At 55.1% G+C, this 27,201-nt stretch overlaps 2 protein-coding genes across 7 annotated transcripts; both read right to left on the bottom strand.

The window, feature by feature from the left end:
• Window positions 1–9,025: 9,025 nt before the first annotated feature.
• Window positions 9,026–21,782, bottom strand: SLC29A1 (solute carrier family 29 member 1 (Augustine blood group)). Of its 6 annotated transcripts, none has more exons than XM_067752804.1 (13): window positions 21,650–21,782; window positions 15,445–15,526; window positions 13,485–13,566; window positions 13,168–13,370; window positions 12,924–13,063; window positions 12,506–12,640; window positions 12,314–12,411; window positions 12,089–12,167; window positions 11,549–11,646; window positions 10,976–11,084; window positions 10,642–10,727; window positions 10,017–10,216; window positions 9,026–9,690 (listed from the first exon to the last, which is right to left on the bottom strand). In XM_067752804.1, exons 2-13 carry the CDS (start codon window positions 15,471–15,473, stop codon window positions 9,579–9,581), a joined length of 1,371 nt encoding a protein of 456 aa, XP_067608905.1. In that variant the 5' UTR covers window positions 15,474–15,526; window positions 21,650–21,782; the 3' UTR covers window positions 9,026–9,578. The 6 variants fall into 6 exon arrangements, with proteins under 6 accessions (XP_067608905.1, XP_067608904.1, XP_067608903.1 ...); XM_067752803.1 differs by lacking the exon at window positions 21,650–21,782 and adding an exon at window positions 19,408–19,599; XM_067752802.1 differs by lacking the exon at window positions 21,650–21,782 and adding an exon at window positions 18,905–19,004.
• A 1,034-nt stretch (window positions 21,783–22,816) lies between these two features.
• Window positions 22,817–23,760, bottom strand: MYMX (myomixer, myoblast fusion factor). Its single transcript, XM_067755826.1, has one exon. It carries the CDS (start codon window positions 23,758–23,760, stop codon window positions 23,434–23,436), a length of 327 nt encoding a protein of 108 aa, XP_067611927.1. The 3' UTR covers window positions 22,817–23,433.
• Between the last annotated feature and the right edge of the window lie 3,441 nt (window positions 23,761–27,201).

The following is a 27,201-nucleotide window of genomic DNA, read 5'->3' on the forward strand; positions in this document are numbered from 1 at the left end:
ATCAATCACACGGGCTGTTGGGGCAGCTCTAAGGGCGCCGCCTTCAGAGAGCGGAAACTAGGGATGGGGTCGCTACGCGACGGACCCTCCCCAGCTTCTGCAGCCTCCCACAGGTGTGGAGCGCAGAGACGTGCACATCGAGTTCTCAGTCTGGTTTCTTTTCTTTTTTTTCCCCCCCACTCTTCTTTCTGCAGCTGCTTAGATCTGGGGAGGGTCTGGTCTCCAAGGACCCCTCTGCAGGGTGGCAGAAGTTCTTGGAAGCAGCATGAAGACTCTGGCCAGAGTGTAGCCCGCTCCAGGCGGTTGGAACCACGTCGTTCCCCTTCAGCGGTGGCGCCGGAAGCTCCAAGCCATGGGCCTGCCCAGCGAGCTGCGGGACGCCGTGCCTCTTCTGGCTCTGCCCCTTTTGCGTTTCCTCCGGCTGGTGAGCTGTCCTTGCCTTTCCAAGGCCTCATCTTGGAAGCCTACTGGACCCACAGACCCTCCAGGAGAGAATGGCCACCCCCTACGTTGTGACCTTGTGGATGTCCAGCAACTCCCTTCGTGGCCCACTTTGTCGGCCCCTGGCTTGCTGTGGAGGGCTTCCCCCACTACCACCCGCGGACCTCCCTCAGCAGCCCTGGTGCCCAGTCTTATTCTTTCGTATCTTCTTGGTTTATGTGTTCAGTTTCAAGGAACAAAGGACCCTTGCTTTCTTTTTCCTCGTCCCACACTCCAGACCTCATCAACCCTGCCATCACTACCTCAATTTCCTCTCCTTACACTTCCACTCCCCTTCTTTATGGTCTGGGAGGAGTCAGTGAGTGGGGGAAGGGCCGTGGTGCTGCTGCTAGGAGGCCCCCCGGATGCTGTGTTCCTGATGGAAACCTCAAACCAGGAGCGTCACCCCCCAACACACCCTCCCTCCTCCCCCTGGGCAGAAGGGGGCTAGTTAATTAAACACCTGCTCCCTGGTTCACAAAGAGGATTCACAACATCTCACAGTCCTGTGAAGAGGTGGGAGTGAATCTGCACATTCTAGAAACTGGGCGAGGAAGGCTTCAGTGAGTACCCCAGGATGGGTCAGCTCAGAGCCTTTGCTCCACTAACTCCCTTGCTCCCTGATCCAGAAATGGAGTGGGAATGCTGTTTCTTCTCCCAGGACTCAAGCCCAAAGCAGAGCAAGAATCACTCCTGTGGACCAGTGTCAGGACCAGAGATTCCTTGGGGGTTTCCTAATGGGAAAATCTCAAATCTCGCACCAGCACAGAAATTCTGCTTTCTCTTCCAGAAATCTTCAGGATGACTTCTCCAGCTCATTGACACTCACTAATCCCCTGTGAGCCTTGTCTGAGGATACAGAGATGCATAAACAGGACAAGGAGCCCTTAGCCCACTAGGGGGAGCTGCAGCAGACCAAGTGCGAATCAGAGCAGCTGGCAGCGAGGGAGAAGCCTCAGTTTCCCAGCTCAGCCTGGGCAAGGGGGCAGGCTCAGGGCTGCGTGGCACAGGTCTACTCCCCAGCAAAGGGAAAGCATGGGAAAGGCACAGCCCTGCCAGAGGGACCACAGCCCAGGAACCCTCAAGGGAGGCAGGAGTCACTGAAAGTGGCCCTGCAGGCAGGGATTAGGTCACAGAGGGCCACAATGCCATGCTAAGTAGTTCTGACCTTCACTTAGGGTCAGGGAAGCCACTGAAGGCTATTAAAGATGACTTAACCCCCCCGTGAATCCCCAGAAGCCTATTCCCAGCAGCATTTGCAACCCTTGATGTTCCCAAGATACCCTTTATTCCCGACCAGGCCTCAAAGACCCAGCCCAACCTTCTGCTGTTTGGAGGGCAGCCGGGCGAAGCAAGGACTCATAAACTATGGCCTGCAGTTGGTGGGCTGATCACTTGTTTTTGTATGGCCTGTGGATAAGAATGGTTTTTACATTGTTTAATGGTTGAAAAAACATCAAAGGGAAGATCATATTCTGGCATGTGAAAAGTATAGGAAATTTGAATTTACGTCCATAAAGTTTTACTGAAACAAGCTCTACTTATTTGTTTACACGTTGTCTTTGGCTGGTTTCACACTGTAATGAGGGAGTTGATAGTTGTGACAGAGACCATATAGCTTGCAAAGTCTAAAATATTTACCCCCTTACCTTTTACAGAAAAGCTTTGCAGACCTCTATCTAGCTAAAGCTAAGTAGGGCCTCGGAGGGAGCACAGACTCAGCCTGGACAGAGAGGCCTCCGGCTGCCGCTCGGACTGGGACTTCTCCTAGTTCGGAAGCACCACTGGCCTTTCAAGGAGGTCAGGGGGCCACTGAGGGGAGCTTAGATAAGGGGCCATGGATGAATCAAGCAACCGGAGGCATCAGGACGTCAGGGCCTATTTAAGCATGGGGAGTAGCTCTGGCTCCTTAACCCCCAGAACAAGCAGCCTTCCAAGCTCAGCGCCTGCCAGGCGTGCCCTGTCAGTTCTGGTCTTCCCAGTTCCACCAGGCTTACATCTCTGAATTCCTGAGCCGACATCCTCCTGGGCCAACAGACCTGACGTTCAGATATGTTGGACAGCTGAGCAGGTCTGCGTGGCCAACCAGGGCTCCATCTCTTTGCCTCAGTTTCCATGTTCTACGGGGACGTGTCTCTCTGCACCACTTTTGCTCATTTGATTGTTAGTATGTTATTTTTTGATGCAATGGCACATGGAAATTTGCCTTCATTTTCTGTTTCCTGGAGAGTTTGAAAAACGATTGTTGTGTATCGATCCCACAACTTGGTAGGCTACCTTACTAATTTTTAATTTGTCTGTCAGTCTTTTGTTGTTTTCTGGTACAACCCTAGCTATCATCTGAGAACAATGATAGCTTGGTTTCTGCCTTTCTAACCCTTGTATCTCAGATTTCTTGTTACACTGCAGCAGCTAGGACCAGCAGAACAATGACGTGTGGAAACAGTGATTCTGGGCATCCCTGTCTTTCTGATCGGAAAAGGAACACTTCATCATTGAGCATATTTTCTTTCTGCTCCTAACTTGTTATACATCTTAATCTGAATGGGTGTCAAAATTATTTTCTGCATCTATTGAGAATATTGTTTTTAAAATTTCCTTAATCTATTTGTGTTTAATTTGTTAATAGACTAACATTAGACTGAAATTATCCATTTCTTTAAAGTTTTGTAGAACTCACCTATAAAAATGCCTGTTTCTGTTGTTTCCTATATGAAAATATTTTAACTAGGAACTCAAATTTTTTAATGGCATAGGTCCATTCAGGTTTTCTACTACTCCTTGAGTGAATTTTAATAATTTTTCTGGATGTTCCTTGAAAGCTTTAAAGATTATGGCATACTATTTCCTTTGACTATCTTTTTAGTCTCTGTTCTATCTCAAGTATGTCCCCTTTTTTCACTCCTAAAATTGTTTTTCATGTCTTTTCCCTTTTTTCCTGATCAGTTTCACCAACGATTTATCTATTTTATTACATAATTTGTTTTCTGCTTCTTTAATTCTTTAATTACTTTATTCCTTTCTTTTTTTTTTAATTTCTGCTAAACTTTTTCTCATTATTTCTACTTTTTGAGGGTCAGGTCTGTTGTTCTTTTTCTATTTTCTTAACTTTAATACTTAGCACATTAAATTTCATCCTTTCCCCTTTTCAGACATAAGGATTTAAGACTATAAATTTCTTTTCAAGTACTATTTTAGCTATATTCCACAAGTTTCAATATGTAGCATTTTTTATTATAATTCAGTTTTAAGGATTTTGATTCCCCTTATGGTATCTCTGTTGATCAGAGATCAGTGGTATCTGTTTAAAACGTTCAGTTATTTTTACATTATCTTTTCATTATGTTGTAGACATACAATGGTGTGTATGATACTGAACTTTTGTATTTGAGACACCCTTTGTAATCTAGGATGTGGTTAATATTTATAAACACCCCATGTGCGCTTGAGAAAAATATCTATTGATATTACCTAGTTGTTGGATAGCTCTAAATACGTTGAATCTATTAAAGCAAGCCCGTTAATTGTGTTGTTCCAAACAAACAAAAATCCCACCTGGAGACTCCCCGGGACGAAGTCTGGAGAAGGGAGAGGCTGGAGGTGTGGAGCTCACACAGGGGTGGGGAGGCACGGTGTACACATTCTCTGAGGTAGGATGATAAAAGTGGGGCTGAGGGGAGGGGAGGACCACTCTGGGCTGGAGGGGTCAAGAAGTCTGTTTTAGGCATTGTGCGGCACCAAGGAGAGATGTCCAGGAGGCAGAGGCTGATGGCTGAAGTCATGGGCAAGAACAAAATCTCTCAGGGGAGTGGGGTGAGAAAGCCAGAAATTGTGGTCTAAGCCATTCCGGAATTGTAAATGGAGTACCTTTGGTAACCTCCTCTTTAATACCCATATCAGCGTGTCTTGACTCTAATGGCATAGTATCTGTGGCCTGGGGGTGTGACTGAGTCCTGCCTACCTGCCGTTGTCAGCCCAGCCCAGAAACGTCTGTCCTCCTCCTGCCGTCACACCCACCAGGCATCGCTTTCTGTCTTGGGCGTTATTTAGTGTTCCAGGCCCCCTTTGACTAAGAAGCTAAAACGTAACCCTAAATTGGTTCAGCCCAGAGCAGATTATAGGCAGAGAAAGGTGCAGGGGGTGGGTGACACCACAAACAACCCTGACCTACTTAACTGTTCTGCCTGCCACCTGTCCTGCCCGAGGCACAAGTCACTGCTCAATGTGCAGGTCTCAACTGGCTGGATTTCTAGGTCATCCACTGGGCCCAGTGCCTGCCTGGCCCACCTGCACCAGATAAAGGACCGGTAGGGCTGTGGTACTTACTGCTGGTGGGTGGTGAGGAACTCACGAACAGGAGGCACTGAGGTTACACATCAGGAAGGACCTTGCTGGTTTCAGCTGGGAAGGATGTCAAGCGAGTTCAGGATCCTAGGAGGCTGGGATGTGAAAAGAGAAGATGCCTCTCTGGAATGTTCTGGAGGCTGGGAGGCAGGTGCACCAAGCCTGCATTACAGGCCCCCCTATCTCATGTACCTTTCCATGCTCTTCACTGCCTGGGAAGTCGTGTGTGTGTGTGTGTGTGTGTGTGTGTGTGTGTGTGTGTGTGTGTGTGAGACAGAGGGAGGGAGGGAGTGTGTGTGTGAGAGAGAGAGAGGGAGGGAGGGGTGTGTGTGTGTGTGTGTGTGTGTGTGTGTGTGTGAGAGACAGTGGGAGGGAGGGAGGGAGGGAGACGGAGAGGGAGAAAGACGAGGACTGAGACACACAGAGAAACAGAGACTTAAACTTACCTGGTGCTTTGCAGTTTACAAAATATTTTTCTATCCTTTAAACTTTTCAGCCTCGGTTTTCTGGAGTAAAACAGGCATGGCAATAGTCAGCACTCCATAGGATTATTAGATCAGTGGAGTCAGTATATGTACGAGGAGCGACAGGTGAACGTTATTCATTAACTCAGTGGAGTTTCACAACCGGGAGAGGTAGGCAAGGCAAGTAGTATTACCCCTGCTTTACAATTAAGCGGCTCCGAGATGGAAAGTGCCTGGCTCAAGGTCACCCGGACTTAAGGGTCAGTAGAGTCTGGACCCCCATCTGCCAGGGGTCAGATGAGAGGGGCTGCGTGGATAGAGGCTGCGCTCCGGCCAGGGGCCGCGCGTCACGGGTGACGTCACTTCCCCCTCTAGCGGCGGGCGGGGCTGAGCAGAACCCAGGTTCCCCTCGTTCGCGCCCCGGTCCTGAGGTTCTCGGCTGTCCCGCCCGAAGGCTGTGGCCGTTCGCACTTGGCTGGGGTGAAGGAAATGAGGCCTGGTTCTCGAAGCTTCGGGGGCTGAAGATGCGGGGGAGGGGGCTGAACGGCATGCAGGGGGAGCAGCGAGCCCACCAGGCTGAGGTCATCCTAATGACTCTTGGCACCACGTGTCTCTAGGGTCCTCATCTCCTGCACCCAGGCTCTGCCGCAGACCCCCTTAATTTCCTTAGCAAGCCGTACATGTTACCCCGTTTAAAGAACAAGGGATCTGGACCACAGAGGATATAGGTGGCTCGTGCAAGGTGACACAACTGGTACTTGGCAGGCCCCAAATGGAATCCTAGGCTCTGAATCTGAACCATCACCCAACCCGCAGGAAGGCATGGGAGGGGGTAGCTGTCATGAGCAGAAGCCCCTGCTTTGTGGGGTCCCGCTGACTCATTTAGCACTTGCCCGGCTGTCTGGAGCCAGAACGTCAGGGGCTGACTGGCAGGTAGCACCAGGACCGCCGAAGCTGTGAGGGGCTCTAGTGAGCACATGTTCTCCCAGAGGGCACCCGTGCAGGAAGCCAGGTCGGGCGGAGATGAGCTGGAGAAGCCAAGCTGCGACAAAGGCCCCTGATGCGTTGGGGGGCGGAGCAGGGGGAACGCCGGCTTTGCCCATCTCCACACTCACTGCCGACCTGCCCCAAGAACCAGCCTGGCCCCTCTCCCTCCGACTGCCACTCTTCCAGTGTCAGGACTTGGGTTTCAGGCGGGGCCTGCCGGCCACAGCCGGGCTCTCTCTTTAAGGTGACTCTGCACTTCTCTGCTCACATCCATTTTGAATCCCTATCAGAGTTTAACATCCTGAGGATAATTTTCCCAATAATTGGGGGTTTCCTGTCAAGCACCTGCTCCCACCATACTCTTTCCATGTTCACCCCAAAGAATACAAACACAGGTATATTGCAATTCATCCGTTATACCCGACGCTTCACTTCTATTTTTAAGAACGACTGCTAATTTTACTGGGGCTCTTAGCTTTTCAAGTTTGAAGCTGTAACAATTCACCATATTAAGATTAAACAAGAGGGAAATTTGTGTTGCAGTGGCAGCCACTCCAGGGAATACAGCCGCCCAATACATGGGGCAGAAATGTCGCACGGGAGGAGGGTGACGACCAGCACAAGTTTAGCCCTTGCCCACCTTACAGGGGAAAAGTGGTGAGGCCCCAGAGCGGCCTGCTTCCCACAGGCGGTGTTGTCTGCAGAGCGCCCCCCTGTGGCCGGGGGCTATCACTGCAGTTGGGTCGGCAGGAGCTACTTTTTTTTTTTTTTTTTTTGCGGTACGCCGGCCTCTCACTGCTGTGGCCTCTCCCGTTGCGGAGCACAGGCTCCGGACGCACAGGCTCAGCGGCCATGGCTCACGGCCCCAGCCGCTCCGCGGCATGTGGGATCTTCCCGGACCGGGGCGCGAACCCGTGACCCCTGCATCGGCAGGTGGACTCTCAACCACTGCGCCACCAGGGAAGCCCTGGCAGGAGCTACTTTTCCTAACCCCTCAGAGCTCCCCATTCTCAGGTGAGGACACTGAGGGCGTGAGTGACACGAGTGAGACTAATATTTTTTGGCATTTGCATTAGAAAAAAAAATTGGAAGAGTCTAGGCACTTTCTTCATCAATTCCAGTTCAGAAAGATGCGACTGTAATCTAAATTTGTCCTTCAAGCCATTGCTGGAGTTGTGAGAAACCTACTTAACACCCATCTCTATCTCATGGGAACAGGCATTGAAATGAGTGCTACCACACAGCTGGAATCTGGCCTGTGAAGACTGTGAGGCTGGACAAACAGATGCAAGGAAGCAAACATCTTCGAGTACGTCTGGGAGCTTAAAGAGTGAAAACAGAGAATGTAGACCCAAACCTGAAAAGCATGACAGTCTGGTAACTGGAGTTAAGAGCATAGTCACAGTTACAAAAGTTCTGAGGTGCAGAGGGAGAAGCAATGGTAGAAACTGGCTGTCGCTGGTGGTGGTAATCAGGAAATGTTTGGCGCGCCCCAGGGAGAGACCCGCCTGTGACTAAATACGTTTTCAGCTTATTCTGCTGCCGTGTGTGGGATGGGCTGCAGGAGACCTGGCAGGAGTCCTGAAAGGCCAGGCAGGAGGCAAGAAGCGACCCAGGGAAGAAGCACAGGGTCCCTGAGGGGCTGTGGTGCTGAGGAAGGAACCCAGTAGGACTCTCGGAAGTTGAGATGGAGTGAGAGGGAGCAGGGCAAGGGTGCAGTTTTCTCTCCGCCTCGTGGGCAAAGGGCACCGCAGGGACGAGAGAACACTCAGGGCACCCTCTGCTTTTGAAACTGATAGGAAAGAACACCTTGTTTTCCACCAGCCTCAGATTCTGTACCCTGGTTTGGCGTGTACCCTGGGGTATTTCTGTGGACTCCAGTTCCCCCTATGATGATATATTTAACTCCCCTGTTAGGACTTCAGAGCTCATCAAAAGCCCTTAAAAATGTGCTAACAGCCCTTAATGAAGCCTGACGCCTTCAATTAAACTGTCAGAAATAAAGCCCGGACAGCAGTGCCAAGGGTGTGGGGGGTGGGGGCGGTGGCAGCCCAGAGGCCAGAGCTCCGGTTTCATTTCCTATCTGCAAGAGTCCTTTTTGAGAAGGGGGACCCAGCAGTATGGCCCCCTCCACCGATGCCTCTCATGGTCCCGAGCCACCGCACACCTCCCTTGGGCAAAGTTTGGGAAGAGAAAGGGGGCCCAGCTTCCCTGAGGACACACAGGCCCCTTGTTCGCCAAGAAGTCTGCCTTGACTTCGGTGTCAGGGCCGAGTGCCAGGCAGGGCAGAACCTTTGGGCTGCAGCCTCTTCCTGCTGGGAAGGTGGGAGCGCAGCCAGGAGCTTGGGGGGACAGGGTGGTGGAGCTGGTCATTTGTAGAGAACTCAGTCCCCGGGCTGCGGGGTGAGGACAGAGTAGAGGGGGTGACACTGAAGACAAAAGGAAGATGGGGCACTGTCTCCACCCCCAGGCCTATGAAACAAGGGATGAACCGGCAAAGGAAAATGGCCTTCCTCTGTCTCGGCCAACAGTCTGGGTGTCCTGGCTCCAGGCCTGTCCCTCCTCTGCGGCCCCAGCAGGAGGTACTGTAGTCACTCTGAAACTAAGAGGACCAAGACCCACCCTCACCCCCCTGTCTTGGACCCCGGCCCAGTGCTGGCCAAGGCCCATCTGGGTCAGGCTCATCCCCCCAGACTCTCCAGGGCATGAAGCCATGGCTGGAGCACACAGGGAGCCATGGAGAGGGAAAAAAAAAAAAAAAAAGAGTTTATTTAATCAGAGAGCCTTTGAAGGCACCTGGTTTGAGTGTAAAAAAAAAAAGTCAGTAAAATGGCGACTGTACAGGGTTCATGATGGGCAAGAACATGGGGAGGTGGAGGGAAGAGGCACATGGGGAGAAGGGGGCAGAAGTATCAGATAAGACTTCAGAACAAGCAGTCCTGACCCCTAGCCACCCCTGGTACAGGCAAACAGGTAGACACATGACACACACTGAGACTAGGAGCCTCTGCCGCTCTGCCAGGCAGGGATTGATCAGAGCCAAGTGCGGGGGCGGGTGGGGGGAGCACATGAGCAGACACAGAGGCCGTGTCCCCTCCCTCAACTCTGACTCTCAGGCCCACAGTGTCCCCACCGTCCATCCTCAGAGGCTCTCTCCTCCAGGCCTGGATGCTGGGCCCAGCACAGGCCGTGAGACAGCAGAAGTCGGCTAGGAAAGAAAACCTCCAGAGGACCCCTGCCCATCCCTGAAGGAGGAGGAGGGCAGGAGCAGGCGGCCGGTGCCATCCTTCCGTCCATCCTCGGTCACACGATTGCCCGGAACAGGAAGGAGAAGACAGCCCCCAGCGCCAGGCCCAGAGACAAAAAGAAGGCCATGATGGCTCCGGCCGTCTCTGCCTCGGCTGGCTTCACTTTCCTAAAGGAGGGAGGGCGAGCCTACCTTAGGATGGCCCCTACCCCAGCTCCACCCAGAGCATCTAATTCTGCTTACCCACCTGTCGTACTTCCCCTCTTGGGGGGATGTGTACTGGGGCTGTCTCTACCTTTCCCTGGGAGCCCCTCCCTCACCCGACCCCTCTCCTACCCACCACTGCCTGGGACCCTAGGGCCAGCAGGCTCCTCTCTCACCCTGGAAACCCTGAGCTCCAGGATCAGGAATCTTCTTTTGCCCTCTCTCCCTCTACTGAGTGTTCCCCATTGGAGCACCAGCCCCCTCCTGAGACCACCACACTCCCCACTCACTTGGGCCCAAAGCACATGCAGAGACTGGCGAGATAGCCGTTGGAGAAGGCGAAGGCAGCCATGAAGATGATGAACCAGGCATCGTGCTCAAAGACCACGGCCAGGTTGTGGCGGGGATGGACGTTACACAGCAGCAGCAGAGGCACGAAGGCCAGCCGGGCCAGCACCAGGATCGGCAGCCAGCGGCTGTCCTTCCCAGGCTGCGGAGACCAGGCAGTGTCTCAGTCAGGCTGCGCCAGCCCCCAGGGCACACCCAGGCCCCCAACCAAGGCCCCCAGGGCTCCATTTGGGGTCCCTCAGGATCTGAACTGAAATCTCAGAGCCTAGTTACCCTTCAGGGGTACTGCCTGGGAGGGGGCATGACAGAGCCTTCTAGAGTGCTGGCCATGTTCTATATCTTGACCTGGGTGGTGCTTATCAGGGGGCTGTGTATGTTTGCTTGTGTGTGTATATACAGTCATTAAACTGTACACCTACAACTTGTACGCCTTACTGTACGTAGATTGTGTCTTGGTTTTTAAAAAAGCATGGTCGCCTTTCCACCATACTTTCTTGGTTCCCTCTCTGGGTCTCAAGCTGGACTCTCCCCTCTCACAGGGTCTTGGTGCCCCCTTCCTTCACTTACCCACATGGTGAAGGCTGTGAGGCTCCGGCCCAGCCAGTCAAAGATATTGAAGGTCAGGAAACAGGACACAGGAATGAAGTAGTCTCCTGGAAGAGAAAGAGTAGATTAGGGAACGGTTAGCAGGTCCAAGAGAGGCAGACTCTACAACCCTGACCCTCACTGGGACTCAGTTTTCCCAGCTATAAAATGGAGAAGATGCTTCCAGCCCAGGGAAGGGCAAATGGACCAGGAGAGCCTGGCTGGGGAGACAGCAGTCCAAGCTCCCCTTCCCTGGAGTCCTAGCCCTGCTGGAGTCCCTGTCCTTCCCCATCCTGGGAACCCATAGGGTCCTCACTCCAGGCGCTGGTGCCCGCAATGCTGGACTTGACCTCGGCAGCCACGGCAGGAAACATCCCAATAGTGATGGTGAAGACGAAGCAGACGGAGAGAGCCGGGACTAAGATCTGGAGGAAAGGGACTCAGGTCTGTGTCTTCATGGCGGTTGTGCGTCATCAAAGAACCAAGATTCCCCAACACACACACAGACACACAGACACACACACACACGAGAATCCAGGAAAGTGGCCAGTCTCCAGTCAGAAAGGGAGGGGATGGGGTCTTCCCAGGTGGTCCAGTGTGTAAGAGTCCGCGCTCCCAATGCAGGGGGCCCGGGTTCCATCCCTGGTCGGGGAACTAGATCCCGCATGCATGATGCAACTAAGAAGCCTGCATGATGCAACAAAGATCCCATGTGCCGCAACTAAGACCTGGAGCAGCCAAAATAAATAAATAATTAATAAATTAAAAAAAAAAAAAAGAAAGGGAGAGGATGGGCAGTGCCGGGAAGGGGGAGGGTGGGGTGGGGAAAGGAACAAAAGGAGAGAAAGAGGGTGAGGGGTAGAAGGCAGGATGCCCAAGCCCCACATACGTTTTTGAGGATGGCGCAGACAGAGTGGCTTCCGTCGGCGGGCTGAGAGTTGGGGGCTGAAACTCCGGCCTCCTCTTGGCCTGCTTTTGACTTCTCTCCTGGGGGGTGACAGGTGGTGGAAGGATCTTCAAGTTGTGGGAAGGACAGAGCAACAGATGACACAATCCCCAAAAGGGCTGGGGTCAGCTGAGGGCGGACATTCCCTTAACCAGTGCACAGCCGCGCCCTGACACTTAGCCCAGACGGCCTTCGAACTCCCACTGTGCAAGTCCCCTGACCTCTCCCAGGAGCCTCAGGTCAGGTTACGCCCTGTCCGAGAATCTGAAATTGCTTCCCAATGTCCTCAGGCGTTCAAGGCCACCCAGGATCTCCCCCCAGCTTCTCTATCCCAGCCCCTATTTACTACTGTGACCCCTCACCCCATCCCTGATCCCTCTCGCCTCTGGCATCACTGCAGCACGCTCATTCTTGCCCTCAGCTCATGCTGCCTCCCTGCTGGGCAGACTGTCCTCCACCCCAGCTTCCTCAGTCTCTTCAGACCTTTGCTAATGAGGTCCAGCTTGGTCTCCTGCTCCCCGGGCCCTTCGAGCTTGAGTTGCTGGTAATAGCGGTAGAATTCCTATCAAGTGAGGGAGACCAGGAAGGTGGATTCAGAAGCGGATCTCCAGAATCCCCACCTCCCCCAGGTTTCACACCCATAACACCCTTGATCTGGAGTCCTGGACCCGCCCTAGACCCCAAACCCAGTGTTCTCCAAGAGCTCACCAGCCTCGGCAGGCCCAGATAACAGGCGATCGTCAAAATGATAACCCCACAGGCTGTGATAAAATAGCCAAAGGCACTTTCCGACAGCTCCGAGCCACCTGGGGTGGAGGGTGTCAGCGATCAGAGACAGGCCCCTTCCCTTCTCCCCACAACAACAACCAGGGCGACAGGCAGACAGATGGCAAGACTTACTGGCGATGGCGCAGATCATGGCCACAGAGGCAAAGAAGCCTGCCAGGCCCTGACCACTCATGATGGGGGCTGTGTAGCTGGCGGGCAGGAGGCCGGCCAGGCCAAACAGGCTGCCCTGCAGGATGGCACCGAACGCTGGGGAACAGGGTGGGCATCAGCAGGGGAGGGAGGAGCCGGGTGGGTGGCCGGGGCCCCTGCAATTCCTGCTTTACTCCCAGTAAGTCTTGACGCTGAGCGGCCCTTCTCTCCCCACTCCCAGGGCCTCCTCTCCCACACCTGGTCCATGCCCGCTCAGGCTTCTGAATCCTGACCACCCAGAGGGAGGAAGAGACTTCTCTCTGGCCAACTGTGGGTGTGAAAGAAAGGGGCAGGTATGTGGGAAGATATCTGCCCCAGGTCCCCACCCAGCCCGGCTTACAATTAATGAGCATGATCTTCATCATGGTGACGACAAAGAAGGGCAGAGCATCCATGGGCACCTTCACCAGGATGGCAGTGATCAGGAACACCAACAGGATGGCCACCAGGCTGCCCAGGATCCGCACAGCCTGGGGGATCCTGCCAGAGAGGCCACGACGGCAGAGACGGGTGGTAAAGCCAGGGGCTCAGCCCAGGGAGGGCACGAGGCAGCGAGTGGTCAGGGTGGGGGCCCGGGCACTCACCTCTGATGCAGGAAGGAGTTGAGGCAGGTGAACAGCAGTAGGGGCAGCATGGCACATAAGGTCATGACGTTGTTGAAGATCGCGCTGAGATAGTTGCGCTCTGGCAAGGGTGCTGAGGGGCCGGCCGAAGCCTGGACGTCCTTGCTCGGTTCAGCAGGGACCAAGGACGCGTTCTGGGACATGTCCAGGCGGTTTGTGAAATACTGTGAGGGTTGCACAGAGGAGTGTTAGAACCTCTCTCCCCGTGCCCACAGCACAGATCCAGGCCCTACGTGCCCAGTGGACATGCCCCTGGGAGCCCATCTCCCACATCTCACCGCAGTGGCTGTCATGAAAAAATTCCAGGGCAGCAGCGTCCCCAGACCCAGCATGAAGAAGATAAGCCAGACGGCTTTGTACCTGGGGATGGGAGAGGAAAGTGAGGCCAGGTGACTCACCATCCCACCCTCCTTCCCAAATCAAACCTGGGGCAGCCCCCTCCCCTTCCATCTCTCCAGCTGTCCCAGGGCACAGGGCATGCGTCCTCCTATTTGTGTATGTATGTGGAGCGAGAGGTGGCCTGGGATGGGGGAGAGGGCACAGATGAGTCCCGAGAGGGAAGGGGACCAGGGACATAGGACCGAAGGGCATGGCCCAAAGGACCATTCTCAGCCCCAAAGACTCAGGGGACGCTGCAGGCTTGGGAACCAGTGTGACCCACACATCCGGAGGTGGTTTTGGAAATCCTGCTGAAGGCTAGGGGTGGGAGGGTGAGTGAGAAAGCAAACACAATTCTTCCACCCCCGCCAGGCAGGCTGGAAGTGATTACACTGTCAGGGCAGGGCTGCGTGGCTCTCCAAAGAGGATTCTGAGGTCAGGAAACTCCCAGACCATTCTGGATCTAGGAGGGCAGGCAGGCAGGGAGCCTTGGGACATCTGGGAAGTGAGGGAGCTGTTTTTTCCTGGCCTAGACAGGACCAGCTTTGTAGTTTGCACCACGTAGGAGAGGCCAGGAGGGACCAGGCCACTGGACATCATCTGGGCCCCCAAGGGTAAATAAGCACCACCCAGCCTAGGCCAGGTCACTGCCCCAAGCCCCACCCCTCAGGGCCTGTTTGCGACGGGACAGCTTTCCCCAGACAGCCCTGGGCGCTCCCACTGTGGTCTCCACCTGTGTCTGCCATACTTTCCCCAGAGCCCACACCCGCTTTCTTCACAGAGCTGGCAGGGACAAGCCCAAGGCAACGAGCAGACGGGTCTAGCCAGAGCGCAGGGCCTGGCCGCACCAGCTGGAGGCCTGGGTAGGCACCCCAAGTGGGCAGGTCTGAGCCCTGACAAGTTCAGCCCCCCCAACTCCCTCATATATTCCCCACCTTGAGGAAGAGAGGTGAGGCCTTGATCGAGAGGCCCAAAGGAAGGGAGCATTCCCAGCCAAGGTCCCAGAGGACAGAGGGCCAGAGTGGGGCTGGGTGAGTGCCACAAGACCAGTGGAGAAGGGGAAGGGGTTCAGAGAGCTGCCACCAGATGGGGGTGCTGGGATAGGGCGGCAGGCAGCCTGGGAACAAAAGACACTGCGGAGGGAATCAACCAAACAGCTTGGGGCCTGTACTTACTATGTGTCCTTAAATTCCCTCCCACCCAAGTAAACCTCACGTCTCTTTTACAGGTGGGAGATGGTTTCAGAGACATAAAGCTAAGTGCCCAAGGTCCCACAGCTAGAAGTGGCCTAGTTCCATGGCCTTTAGCACAGGGGGACAGGATGGGCAGGGGAGCGGTGATGGGATTGGGGGGCCCGGGTGGAAGGCTGTTTTGGACCCCAGGCACGGCTTCATCAACTTTTTGGGGGCCTAGACTCCTGGGAGAACTTGCATCCAGCTACAACCTCTTCCCCCAAAACACACATGCGTGATCATGGATGCAGGTCTAACCGGAGGGAACTCCTCGGCTCCGGAGGTGGGGAAGTGAAAGGGAGGTCAGAGTGAGGATCAGGGTGAGGCAGAGGCCAGCTCAGAAACGAGAGGTGCTGCCAGATGTCTCCCCACGGTGCTGGCAGGAGCTGGAAGCTGCTGAGCACTGGAAACTCTGACAGGCCAGGGAGGGGCTGCTGCCCCCATCAGCACCCATCAGCACCCAGCCACAGCACGAAGGGCCCCCACCCCTGATGCAGACCCGACTCAGCTACCTCATAGCCGGAAGGCCCGCCAGTGGTGGCAACCCCAAATTCCAAGGCATATGGCATCCAGCCTCCTGGAGACCCCTTTCCACTCCCCTGGATTCACAGCCCAGGTCCCCCAGTACCTGTCCTGAGGCTGGTGACTGGTTGTCATGGTGACGGTGTTCTTGGTTATGCCTGGCTGGTAGCCTCCTCCCTCGGTGCTTGCTGGGGGCAGAAGCAGTGTGAGGTCCTGTCTCAGCCCTGCTTCCCCACAGGCCTCTTCAGACTCTTGGTTGGGGTGTGAGGAGGGCAGGGCAGACAGAACGGGCAGGCTGAAGAGTCCGGAAAGCCCCACTCCCGGCCCTGCCTCTCAGGACTGCTCCCTCTGACCCCTTGGGCCTGGCCCGCTGGGCCCCCCTGCCTGCTCAGGCTCTACCTGGCTCCCGGCCTGGCCTGGCCACTGCCACCGCTATTTTTATCCAGCAGTTGAAGCAGTTTGTAAGCAGGGAAACAGGAGGGTGGAGCGCAGGAGGGAAAGAGGAGGAGGTATGGTTGAGAGGGAGAGAAGAACAGCTAAACGCAGGGGAGACAGCGGGAGGGGTCAGGGACAGTGATGACAATGAAGTGGGGACAGAAGGAGGGAAACAGAAAGGAGATAAGAGCGAGAGGATAGGGGGAGGGAAGAGGGAGGACACAAAACAAACAGATCCGCAGAAGCAGCAGCCTCAGGGGTGACGACCGAGGCCAAACCAGCGAGGCCTCCCTCCCCAGCTCTCTCTGCAAGTCTGACCTCTCTGCACTCCCAGGGAGCCCCTGGGCTCATGGTTAGGGTGGGATTTGGAGAGCCTGTCCCCTCCTGGGGGCACCCCAGACTCCAGCCTCTCTGCTGGTGGCACCCTAACCATCCTTTCCAGCCACTGCCCAGAGGCTCCCTGGTTCCTGGCCAGTCTTCCAGGAACATACTTCAGGATGTGTGTGGGGACCCAGCCTCTCCCCTGACCCCCAGTCCTGGCCACAGGGTCATCCCATCCCCCCCGGATTCCTCTCTGACTCACTCCCATGTCCTCTTCCCCTTTCTGAGAACAAAGTTGGAGGGAAGACTGGAGGGATGGGAGCAGAGGCTGCCTAGTCCCCAGGCATCCAGCCTCCTCCCTCAGTATCCCTTCCCTGCTCAGGCAGGGAGAGGCTCCCTGGCACCAGCAGAGGAAACAGCTTTCCCTCGGATGGCATAGAAAGCCAGGCAGGCGTGTGCTGGTGTGTCCCCAACGTGTGGGCCTAGCTCTGGAGCCAGCTCTACCGTTCTGGGCGAGGACTGGCTTCCTTGCCCACCAGGACCAGCACTCAGACTTGCCCAGACTTGCCAGCAGAAGGGTGGGGGCAGAGGGGGCCCGGGTGGTCTGTGGGAGGTGGTCCTAGCTCAGGCTCAGGCAGCAGGCCTTGTCCATGGGCTCCTCCAGAGTAAGGGTCTAGAATGAACGTGGCGGCACAGGGCATATCAGGAGAGAACCCCCCAGGCCTCACTGTGGGAGGGAGCAGCCCCATTCTGAGAAGCCTCCCCACAAACACAACCAGGGAGATAAAACCCAGCCCTGTAGCTTGGGAGATAAGACAGCCAGCAGTCTCGGCAGGGAGCTGAGGGGGTGGGTCAACTCACAGGTGCAGCCAGTGCTCCAGGACCCAGCCTGAGACCACAGCCCTGGGGACCCCAAGAAAGGACCGCGATGGGCCTTTCTACCCCCCCCCCCAATAATTCCTCTCAACCCCTCCCTGGGTAAACTCCAGCCTCTCCAAGGCCTTCCTCAGCCCCACAGCCCACATCTGGGCCATAGGACAAGGAGGGGAGGGGCAGACCCACATAGCTCCAGATGGAGGCGCTCTTCCTTTTCACAAATATTTACCGAAGACCTCTGCATGCCAGCCAGGCACTGTTCTAGGCACTTGGGACAGTGGTGAATGACAGTTTATACATTTTCCAGAAGGATGGGGACGAGAGGGCTCTACACTGGGGTGTGGGCAGAGGAAGTGAGGGGAATCCCCAGCTTCTCACCTCACCCTAACCTGTGCTCCATCCTCACCCTCCACAGGCAAGATTCCTGGCAGTAAAGAGCACGTGCAGCTTCAACGCGCAGGCGGGAGATGGGGGGGGGTGCGGAGAATAGAGTGTCTCCCCTTCCTCAGTAAAATCTCTCTAGGCTCAGAGGAGTATTTCTTTCTGCTACACTCCTGCTCTCTGTTCTCAACTGTCCTGGGCACAATTCAACTCCAGGGGCAGCCCGCTGCCCCTGCCCACATCCTGACGTTCAGCCCACCAGCCCAGGTATTTTGTTTTTGTCTGCCTTTGCCCGGCAGCAATTGGGGATTTGAGACCAGCTCAGAGCATCTGGTGCTCCTCAGCCATGCCTTGGCCTGCCGAGATGAGGCCTTGACAGCAGCCACCAAACTGAGCACCTCCCCAACCCCAGGCCCCAAACACCTCTCATGACCCCAGCTTCCAGAGACACCCGTGTGGTGGCATCAAATTCACCACCTCCTTGGATCCCACATGGGGCCACCACCTGCAGATACCTTCTCCTGCCCTCGGCTGCCCTTGCAACCACCACAAGCTAGTACAAGACTGTCTCCACGAGAACAGACAAGGACAGCTGAAGTTTACAGAGGTTGAGTCATTTGCCAAAGATAACAGAGCTAGTGAATGGGTGAGCTGGAATTCAAACTCAATGTGCAGCTTACTCTAGGCTCCTTCCTGGGTGGGGAGGAAGGTATAAAGGCTGTTTCCCAGCCAGCCTCTTATACTGGGAGACAGGGTAACTCTACTCCAAGTAAGGGATTAAAAATAAGGTAGGGGTCGAGGTCACCTCCAGCCTGAACTAAGTGTCAGCTGTAAGGCACTCCCCCACCCCATTACACACACATCCTGGCAAGGAGAGCGTACACTGGCAGGAGGACAAGGCAGGAAGGTCTGGAGGTGATTGAGAGGAATGGGCAAAGGGACGGCCCCAAGAGGGGTGAGGGGCAGGGGTGGGACCAGCCCTCCTCCACCACAGCTCTCCCCTGGGAAGAAAATCTGGGGTATGTCTTTGTTCTTTCTCTGAGTGAAGCAAGGGTCCTCTCTCCGGGAATAAATGAGGACGCGCCCAGGAAGGGAGGCCAGATACACGAGTTCGGCCAATAGAAGGCGGTGGTTAAAGAGACAGCTCCTCCACTCCCATTCCCTGCACCCAACGCAGTTAACGGCGCGGCCCCTCCCCAGTACCAACGACAAGAATTGATCGAGATTAACCTTCAACTCGCCCGCCCCTTGCAGAGGTCAGCTCCGCGACAACCGGTTTCAGGCCCGGGAGCCAAGTCGTCCACGCCCGCTCGGGTCCGGGTCCCCACAAGGTGCCCCTGCGCCCGTGCCTCGGCGCGCCACGTGCTGCGCGGCTCCGCACGCTCAGCGCGGGGGCGGGGTGAGGCTCAGGTGGGGCCCACCCCGCGTCCCCTGCCCCGGCCGCTCAGCTGCCAGGCCCGGCCTCCCTGCTCTCGTGGCAGGCGGCAAGCGGCGCCTTCCACCCCGGCGACTCCCGGCCCCCGGTTCCCCGGCCCCCAGTCCCCGGGTAGCACCTGCTGGGAAGGAGTCCTCCCGCGTGGAGGTTTGCGCGCTTTCCCTGCCACTTCCCGCGCCCGCCTGAGCACATTCAAACCCGCCCTCCGTTCGCCCCGCCCCGGCCCGCGCCCGCTCTCCGGCGTCCGCCGAGGCCCCGCCCCCGCCCCCGCCCCCGCCCCCCGCACGCCGGCTGCCGGCTCAGAGGGACCCCCGACTCGAGACCCTCCGCCGCCTGGCCTACACCTTGCACTATTTCTGTAGATAGGACCTCTGGGGGCGCTGCCACGCCAAACCCTGCCCCATCACGGAGCACGTGGGGCTGGAGGGTATAGCAGCACACTGGGTACCCCCGGTCTCCGCGCTGGGGTTACACAAACTCCTACACAGCTGTCTCGAGACACTCCCAGCGACAAACCCGCTCAGACAGATCCGGACGGCCCCCGCATCGCCCCTACACCATCTCAGACGTTCTGTTATGGCTCCCCAAGCCCCCTCCCACACCATCTCTTTCACACTGCACCTTTTTCCTTTCCAGCGTCCCCTTCCCTTTTCAGTGCCACTTTCTTCGAGTCAGACTTTCCTTTCCTCTCCCCAGACCCCACGCCGGGGATCCCTCCGACGGAATCAGCATGATGTGTGACCTGGGTTTTCCCACACAGATCCGCTCACCGACAACGTTGACTTAGCGATGTGTGTGGCGTGGTGGGGGGAGCCACAGCCCTGTAGCCCTCTCATGATTCACCCTTTCTAAATCCAGAACATTGGAAAAGCTGAGGCACAGCTGGCAACGGGAAGAGAAAAAGCCCGTAACAGCTTTATAGCCTGAGTGAATCCTATGGTCCTGATACTCAGAGGTGGAAGCCTTGCGGAGCCCCATGTCCTCCCTGGCTGAGGAGGAAGGGGGTGGGCATGCTGAGGAATGATCAGTCCTTCTTGTACCTCCAAGGGAGGGGGAAGGATTCCCTCCTTTTTCGTTGGTCAGTAAATCTAGGGGATGGGGGGATCACTGCCCCTACAGCAGCCCTCACTATAGGAGAACAATCCAAAGGCTAGAGAGATGCTGAGGACAGAAAATCCAATTCACCCCCCACACCCTTGCCCCAGTTACCCAAGAGGCCTGTACCCTGGAGAAGCCATAGGCACTAATTAACAATTAGCAGTACTAACATCGTAGGGATAAGGCAGAGTCACGCCTTCTCTGCAGAGAACAGACTGGGCTCTGACGGGAAGGGTAGTTTTTCTACTTAGGATTGATCCGTGGATGCACCCCAAGATACTCAGAAGGGCTGTTCCCAGCCTACTGGCTCAGGGACCCACAGAGACATGACATACCAACATCTCCTGGTCTTAACCAAACAGAGGGCAGGAAGAGGGGTATTAGTGGTATTTTTCTAGGCACTGCCCCATGCCTTGAGGGCAGCTTCATGTCTGGGTCTCCCTCCCCCCATTCCTACCCTGTGTTTGTCCAGCCTCTCTCTTCCTCTCCTGGCCCTCTTCTCCCCTTTTGCTCGGCCCCTGTCTCTCTCCCCATCCTCACTTCCCGTCTCTAAGTCTGTGGAGGTGGCAGGCCTTCGTGGTCAAATGGATCCCCCAGGCTGGTGGCCATTGGCTGCAGCTGTGTGCAAAGGGGGCTGGAAGTGGAAAGAAACTGGAGGGAAGTGGTGAGGGTCACAGGCCAGACAGCGGAAGGCTGGTTTCCCTCCCCACCCCCGCTGAAGCTCAGCCTGCTCACTAGATGGCAACAGCCAGGGCTGTTATTGCTGGACAGAAGCCTGTCTGGCACTCTCCCTGCCTGGGCCCCCAGCCAGCACCCACACCCCTCCAGAGCCACCTCCCTACGCAGAGATGGTTGCTGGGTGCCAGGGCCCTCTGCTGGACAGCCTCGGAGCCCGACTCACAGTGGCCTGTGCCCTCCAGGCCCAGCCAGTCCTTGTCACCCTCTGCCCAATCTTTTGGCTCCCTCAGGTCCCGGGTACAGGGGTAGGGTGTGAAGGGCTGATCCAGCTGCACCCCACCCCCACCGGATCCCCCACCTATTTGAGCCTGTGGCTTGCACTGATTCCCTCCTCCCCCTTCCAGGCCCCAAGCCTTCCTCATCACCTCACACAACCAGTCCTATCCTTCCCCAGCCCTGCCTCCATCTGTGTTTGCTGGAAGTGGATTTGCTTGGCTCCGCAGTTTGTCACCAACTCGTCTCGTGACTGTTATGTTCTTAGTCCTGTTTGCGACTCTATCTCTGTGGCCCTCTGGCAGGCTGGGACTAGGGAGAGGCCAGAGAGGCAACTTGCCTGAGTTGCAATATTTAAGGGGGCGCCCAAGTATTCCAGAATCCAGATAAATAATGTTTAAAGGCAATATTTTTTTAAATCAAAGTTAATACAAAAAAAAAAGAGAAAAAAATCCATGATGAACAAAACATCAACTAAACTAAAGCCAGAATCCGGCCCTCTCAGGGTCGGACACCCTCAAGTCCCTCACCTTTCTTGTGGGTGTGTACGGGGATCAGGGTTCAGGAAGACTGGGCTTGGTTTTCCAGCTTCATTTCTCAGACCTCTGCCCCTATCCTCTGCTCTGGGAAAGTCTCCGACCTTGGAGACAACTGAATGTGGTTAGGGTAGGGTAGTCATCTCACCACGGCCTCCAAAATCTGGGAAAATGATCTCCTCCGCCACAAACCGCAGTTGCAGACTCCGTTGATTCCCCCCCCCCCACGCGCAGACCCCCGCCCCCTCGCCGCGGCCCCGCCTCTGCTCCCAGCGCACCTGCAGGGACTGCGGAGGGCTCATCCGGAGTCCGGGAGCGCGGACGGAAATTCACAGGCCTCCATTTGGCCTCCTCACTTCGGGACTGGGGCCGTCGTCGTGGCCGGGAACCGCAGTCCGCGCCGCGTCTGACCGGTCTATACCGCCGGGCGGCAAAGGGGCTGCAACGGGCGATCCCGGCGCCAGCCCCGCGCCTCGCGGCTGGCTCGGTCCCGCCGGCGCCGCTCGGGAGTGAGGAGCGCTCCGGAAGGCCGGCGGGAGGGGAGGCCCGGAGCGGGCGAAATAAATAAAGGCGCCCGTGACCCTGGAGGGGACCAGGGGTTCGAATCCCCTTCACCCCGCCCCTCCCCCGGGCCACCTTCCCGAAGGGGTCGAGCACGTGCACTGGCTTTTCAGGACTCCGGGAGGAAGCAGATGGTGCCGGGGTGTGGGGAGGCGGGGGTCTGGCGGAAAAGCCCGCTGGGCCGGCTTGGGGGCCCACAGCTCTGGTCTCGGTTCTTGCCCCAGGCCAACCTTCTGAGGGGTATGCTAACGGGGTGAGGGTCCTGAAAGGAGCCTGTACTCCTCACTTTCCCACTTTGAACCGAGAGCCCAGGACTCGCTGGAGGAGGGTGGGAGGGAGGAGTATTGCATGGGAACCGTAAGCAAATTATCCGGAGGCTGGCATGCAAATACCTCTGACAGCTCTTATTTGATCCCCGAGGGGCCTCCCACTGGGGAGGGGAAATAGGTGAATTCCTCAGATCACACCCCACCCACCCGCTACCCCTTAGATCCCATCCTGAGCAGAGGACCCCTCAGGGGTATGCATTTCTACACTGCTCCTCTGGGCGGCTGCCCACAGGGTCCCTCAGCAAACAAATCTCCCTCTTCCCACACCACTAGCTGCGAAGAGTGTCCACGCTTGCTGGAGGACGTTTACCTCCTTACCCTGAGCTGGCCAGGCAGACCCAAGACTGCTGGTTTACAGTGTAATATACTCAAATTAGGCAAGTGGACGTACAAACCGAGAGGGACAATGGAATAGGTAGCAAAAGGAAGCCTTGAATTGTTTCCCCATCCCACCCTCTGGACAGGTTCGACTGTCATGCAGTGCAGGAGTGTGACAAAGACTGTCAAAGACATCCCAGGCATTCAAAGCAACAAATATTTATTGAGCACCTGCTGTATGTATGCTGGGCTTTGGAGGCAGGACTGACTCCCTAGGGAACCAAGGTCTTACTACTTGGTAAATCACGAGTCAAAGACAGACAGTCTGGATTAGCTAGGTTAAGCATTGTCCCTCATTGGACCTCATGTCCCCATTTGCCTGCGGGTGGGGGTGGCAGAGGGAGGAGAGTCAGTTCCTCTCCCCTCACAGGCCAGAGGTAATTAGAAACGTTCTTGGAAAAAAAATTAAAAAGATGGGACTTCCCTGGCGGTCCAGTGGTTTAAGAGTCTGCACTTCCAATGCAGGGGGTGCAGATTCGATCCCTGGTCCGAAACTAAGATCCCACATGCTGTGCGGCCAAAAAAAAAAGAAAAGAAAAGTTCTTGGGAAGAATGCAGGGGCAGGGAGGGAGGGATAATGATGGGTTTTCTGCTAAATGCAGAGCATCCTTCCAATCATCTCTGCTGGGAGTCGGGGGCGTGGGGAGGCATGTCCTGGCCGGACCCCTCTCATGCTCTGTCCCCCACCATGTCTTCTGCCCACTGGGCAGGCTGCAGTCAGTGATGGGGCCAGGACTGTCTTACTCCAAAAGAAAGCGTTTCAGTGGATACAGCTGCTACCAGGATTCATGGCCTCATTTTTGGGAGGCTAGCCTGTCCCTCCTCTCCAGGCGGGCCACTCTGGAGGCCTCCCCAGCATCCGGCGGGTGTCTCTGACTGAGGACAAACAACAGACAGCCCAGCAAAGCCTCTCGCATATCCTGAGAGCCCAGGCGGTGGACCAGCCGGCGCAGCAGGGGCAGGAAGTGCCGGCGGGCAAGGCGGGCAGCAGGCAGCAGCAGGCGGGCCAGCAGCGTCCGCAGCAGCAGCGGGAGCAGCAGAGTGGGCATGGCCAGTGACTTCCAAGGCGATCTAGACTCTAGGCTTGCCTTTCCTGCTCCCTCCTCACCTGGCAAAGACATGAGGTGGGCAGGATTTAACCCCCGCTTCAGTTTATACCCTCCTGCCCCCAGATACCAATTCACGGGTCATTTTTGCTTTCCAGATGCCCTTGCTTTGGGAAGGGTGGCTGGGTCAGGAGGACACTCACCATATCCCAGATGGAGACAAACAGCGAAGGCAAGAGTAAATTCGGGGCTGGGACCTACAGCTCTCCATTCCCAGCCTCCAGGGGCTCTTACTGTCCCTTAAACCCTCCCTTCCTCTAGTCACCCCCTCCTCCTGTGCACTCTCAGTCACCTGACATTCCCTAACCCCTCTCCCTCAATCCAACAGGAGTTCTTCCCTGGGCAATTCTAAGTTTTCTTTTCAGGGACCTTGATCCACCCAAACCAGACACTTCCTACCCTCCCAGTGCCCCACCGCCCACAGCAGCCCAGCTCTCACCAGCAGGGACTGCCGCTTAGCATCAGTGTCCAGCTGAATTTGCCTGCAGGGGCTACAGTCTCACTGGACACTACCCAGGGCGGCCCCACCCAGCTCGGCCCCACCCAGCTCAGCCCCACCCAGGACAGCTTGCCTGGGTTGGGGGAGCAAGGAAGAGACAGCTGTGTTCTGGCACCTGGTATGTGGAGGGATGGAGGCAGCTGGGCTGGAAGAAGTGATGCAGGAATTCCTCCTGCTGGGTGCAGACCTCAGAGTCTGCACTGCACTTTCTAATGGTGTGATCTGAGGCACGTTGATTCTTCTGGGTTCCAGTCCCCTCGTCTGTTACCTCAGTAATTGGGAGGAGTGACTGGAATGGGACAATGTATGAGACCCACTGACCCAAACCTCAGAAGCAGTAAGGTTGCAACCCACACACCGGGCATGCTCAGAGTGGCCGAGATGGAGAATGGACCGGGGCAGGCATTGTGGGCCCTCTCCTGGAATAGAGGCGTGAGGTCACAGTCCATATCATAGCTGGACACAGCTGGGCAGCACTCCCACTCAGGGACAGGAAGAGAGATACCCACGTCAGGACCCTCTTCACCCACGTTTTCTCCCAAAGATTAAATGGAGTTCCATGAGATAGTGAGGGAGAGATGGCCCAGGTTTGTTTTATTTTGTTTTTAAATACCTCATTCTGACATGTACACACTGCTATATTTAAAATAGATAACCAGGGACTTCCCTGGCAGTCCAGTGGTTAAGACCCTGCGTTTCCAATACAGGGGGCACGGGTTCGATCCCTGGTCGGGGAACAAAGATCCCACATGCCACACAGTACATCAATCAATCAATCAATCAATCAATATTTTAAAATAAAACAAAATAAAATAGATAACCAGCAAGGACCTACTGTATAGCACAGGGAACTCTGCTCAATATTCTGTAATAACCTAAATGGGAAAAGAATTTGAAAAAGAGTGGGTACATGTATACGTATAAATGAATCACTTTGCTGTACACCTGAAACTAACACAACATTGTTTATCAACTATACTCCAATATAATATAAAAATTTAAAAAAATAAATAAATTTTTAAAAATACCTCTTTTTTTTGTTTGTTTGTTTTTGGCCGCCCAGCATGTGGGATCCAAGTTCCCTGACCAGGGATCAAACCCGCACCCCCTGCATTGGAAGCACAGAGTCTTAACCACACCCTCATTCTTCTACTTCATAAAATGGGTATAATTTCTGCCTTGATGGACTCACATGAGATAATGGCCATGAAAGGGTTTTATAAGAATAAGGACATGGGAATATGATCGTTTATCATCAACCCACCACCATCCCCCATTAGCATCATCACCATCTCCTAAACCATCAAAGGCCTTGAAGAAAGAAAACTTCCAATTTTGTCGAAAAGGTCTGTCCCCCTTCTTCCTGGAGGAAGCTGGGCCGGGAGAGGAGCCAAAGTACAGATGTGTAGGTTTGGTCTTCCTTTCCCTCCTGTCCCTTCCTGAGGAGCTGTGATGGTCATCCCTGGGCTGTGGGTGGAACGTGTATTGAGTATGTATGTGCGTCACGCCTGTGAGTTCATGATCTCACTCAATTCTCACCATCACTCTGCAGGGGAATGATTATTATGACCTTTGTACAGATAAGGAAACTGAGGTTTAGAGGGGTTAAGCAACTTACCCAGAATTACAGCAAATAAATGGCCGAGTCTCCCCCTCAGACCTGCCCCTCCCTCAGGCTTTCCCCTTATCTGTAAGTGGCAACTGCCTCTTTCTAGTTACTTCTGGCCCAAATCCTGGAATTTATCCTTGACCTCTCTCTTCTTATCACAGTTCACTACCCACATTCGTAAATCCTGGTGGCTCTGCTTTCAAAATATTCAGAATCTCCCCACTTCTCACGAGTGCTGCCCTGACTACCCTCGACTGAGCATTTGTCATCTTTCATCTGAATTATTGTATTAGCCTCCTAATTGGTGTTCCTGTTTCCCTTTTCCACACAGTGACCAGAATGATCTTTCTAAAACATGAGTCAGATCCTGTCCTTTTGGCTCCCTTTTCATTCAGAGTTAAAGCCAAAGGCTTTAATTGTGACCTGTAAGGCCCTCGGTGTCTGACCTCCCCCTGGCTTCCTGATTCAACTTCTAGTCCTTTCCTCTCTCACCCTGCCTGCCCCGCTGGCCTCCTGCTGCTCTTAACTGTCCCCCCTGGCTTCCTGATTCAACTTCTAGTCCTTTCCTCTCTCACCCTGCCTGCCCCCGCTGGCCTCCTGCTGCTCTTAACTGTGCCAGACGTGTTTCCGCCTCAGGGCCTTTGCACGTACTATTGCTCCTGCCTACAAAGCTTTCTCCAGGTATCCACATGTGGCTCCACCTCTCACCTCCTTTAAGTCTTCACCCAGATGTTACCCATCCATCCTATTTAACAGTACATTCCCTCCACTCCATCTCCTGCTGCCTTCTCTCCATCCCCTCCTCTGCTTTATTTATCTCCTCAGCAAATCCTTCTGACAGGCTGTGTATCTTCCTTCCTTACCTTGCTGATTATCTGCCTCCCTCACTAGAATGTAAACTCCATGAGAGTAGGGACTTATGTCTATTTTGTCTGCTGCTCTGTCCCTAGTGCTCGGCAATAAACATTCCTTGTCAGAATAAATAAATAAATAAAGGTTCTGTGATGGGATCCAAACCCAGGCCTGCTTGTCCTAGAGCCTGTGCTACTGAGCCCCAGAACTCTGTGGATCCAAACACATTCCTAGGATGTGTGTGAGTCCTGTGGGCCACAGTCAGCTGGAGAGAGGCATTTGGAGAGGAGGAACTGACCACCACACTGAGCCTAAGGGAGGGGAAGTCAGGTTCCCCCTGGGAACCTACAAAGTATGTAATCTCGAGAGAACTGTGGAGGCCCGCCCAAGTGCTGACCCAGATCTGCAATGCTGTGACCTTGGGTAAGTTGCACCCCATACCTCCCAGGTCAGTTTCCATTGCTGTGAGATCTTCCAGCTGTGAGATCCTTGGACT

The sequence above is a fragment of the Pseudorca crassidens genome, chromosome 10, assembly GCF_039906515.1.
Source record: "Pseudorca crassidens isolate mPseCra1 chromosome 10, mPseCra1.hap1, whole genome shotgun sequence".
NCBI classification, from domain to species: Eukaryota; Metazoa; Chordata; class Mammalia; order Artiodactyla; family Delphinidae; genus Pseudorca; species Pseudorca crassidens.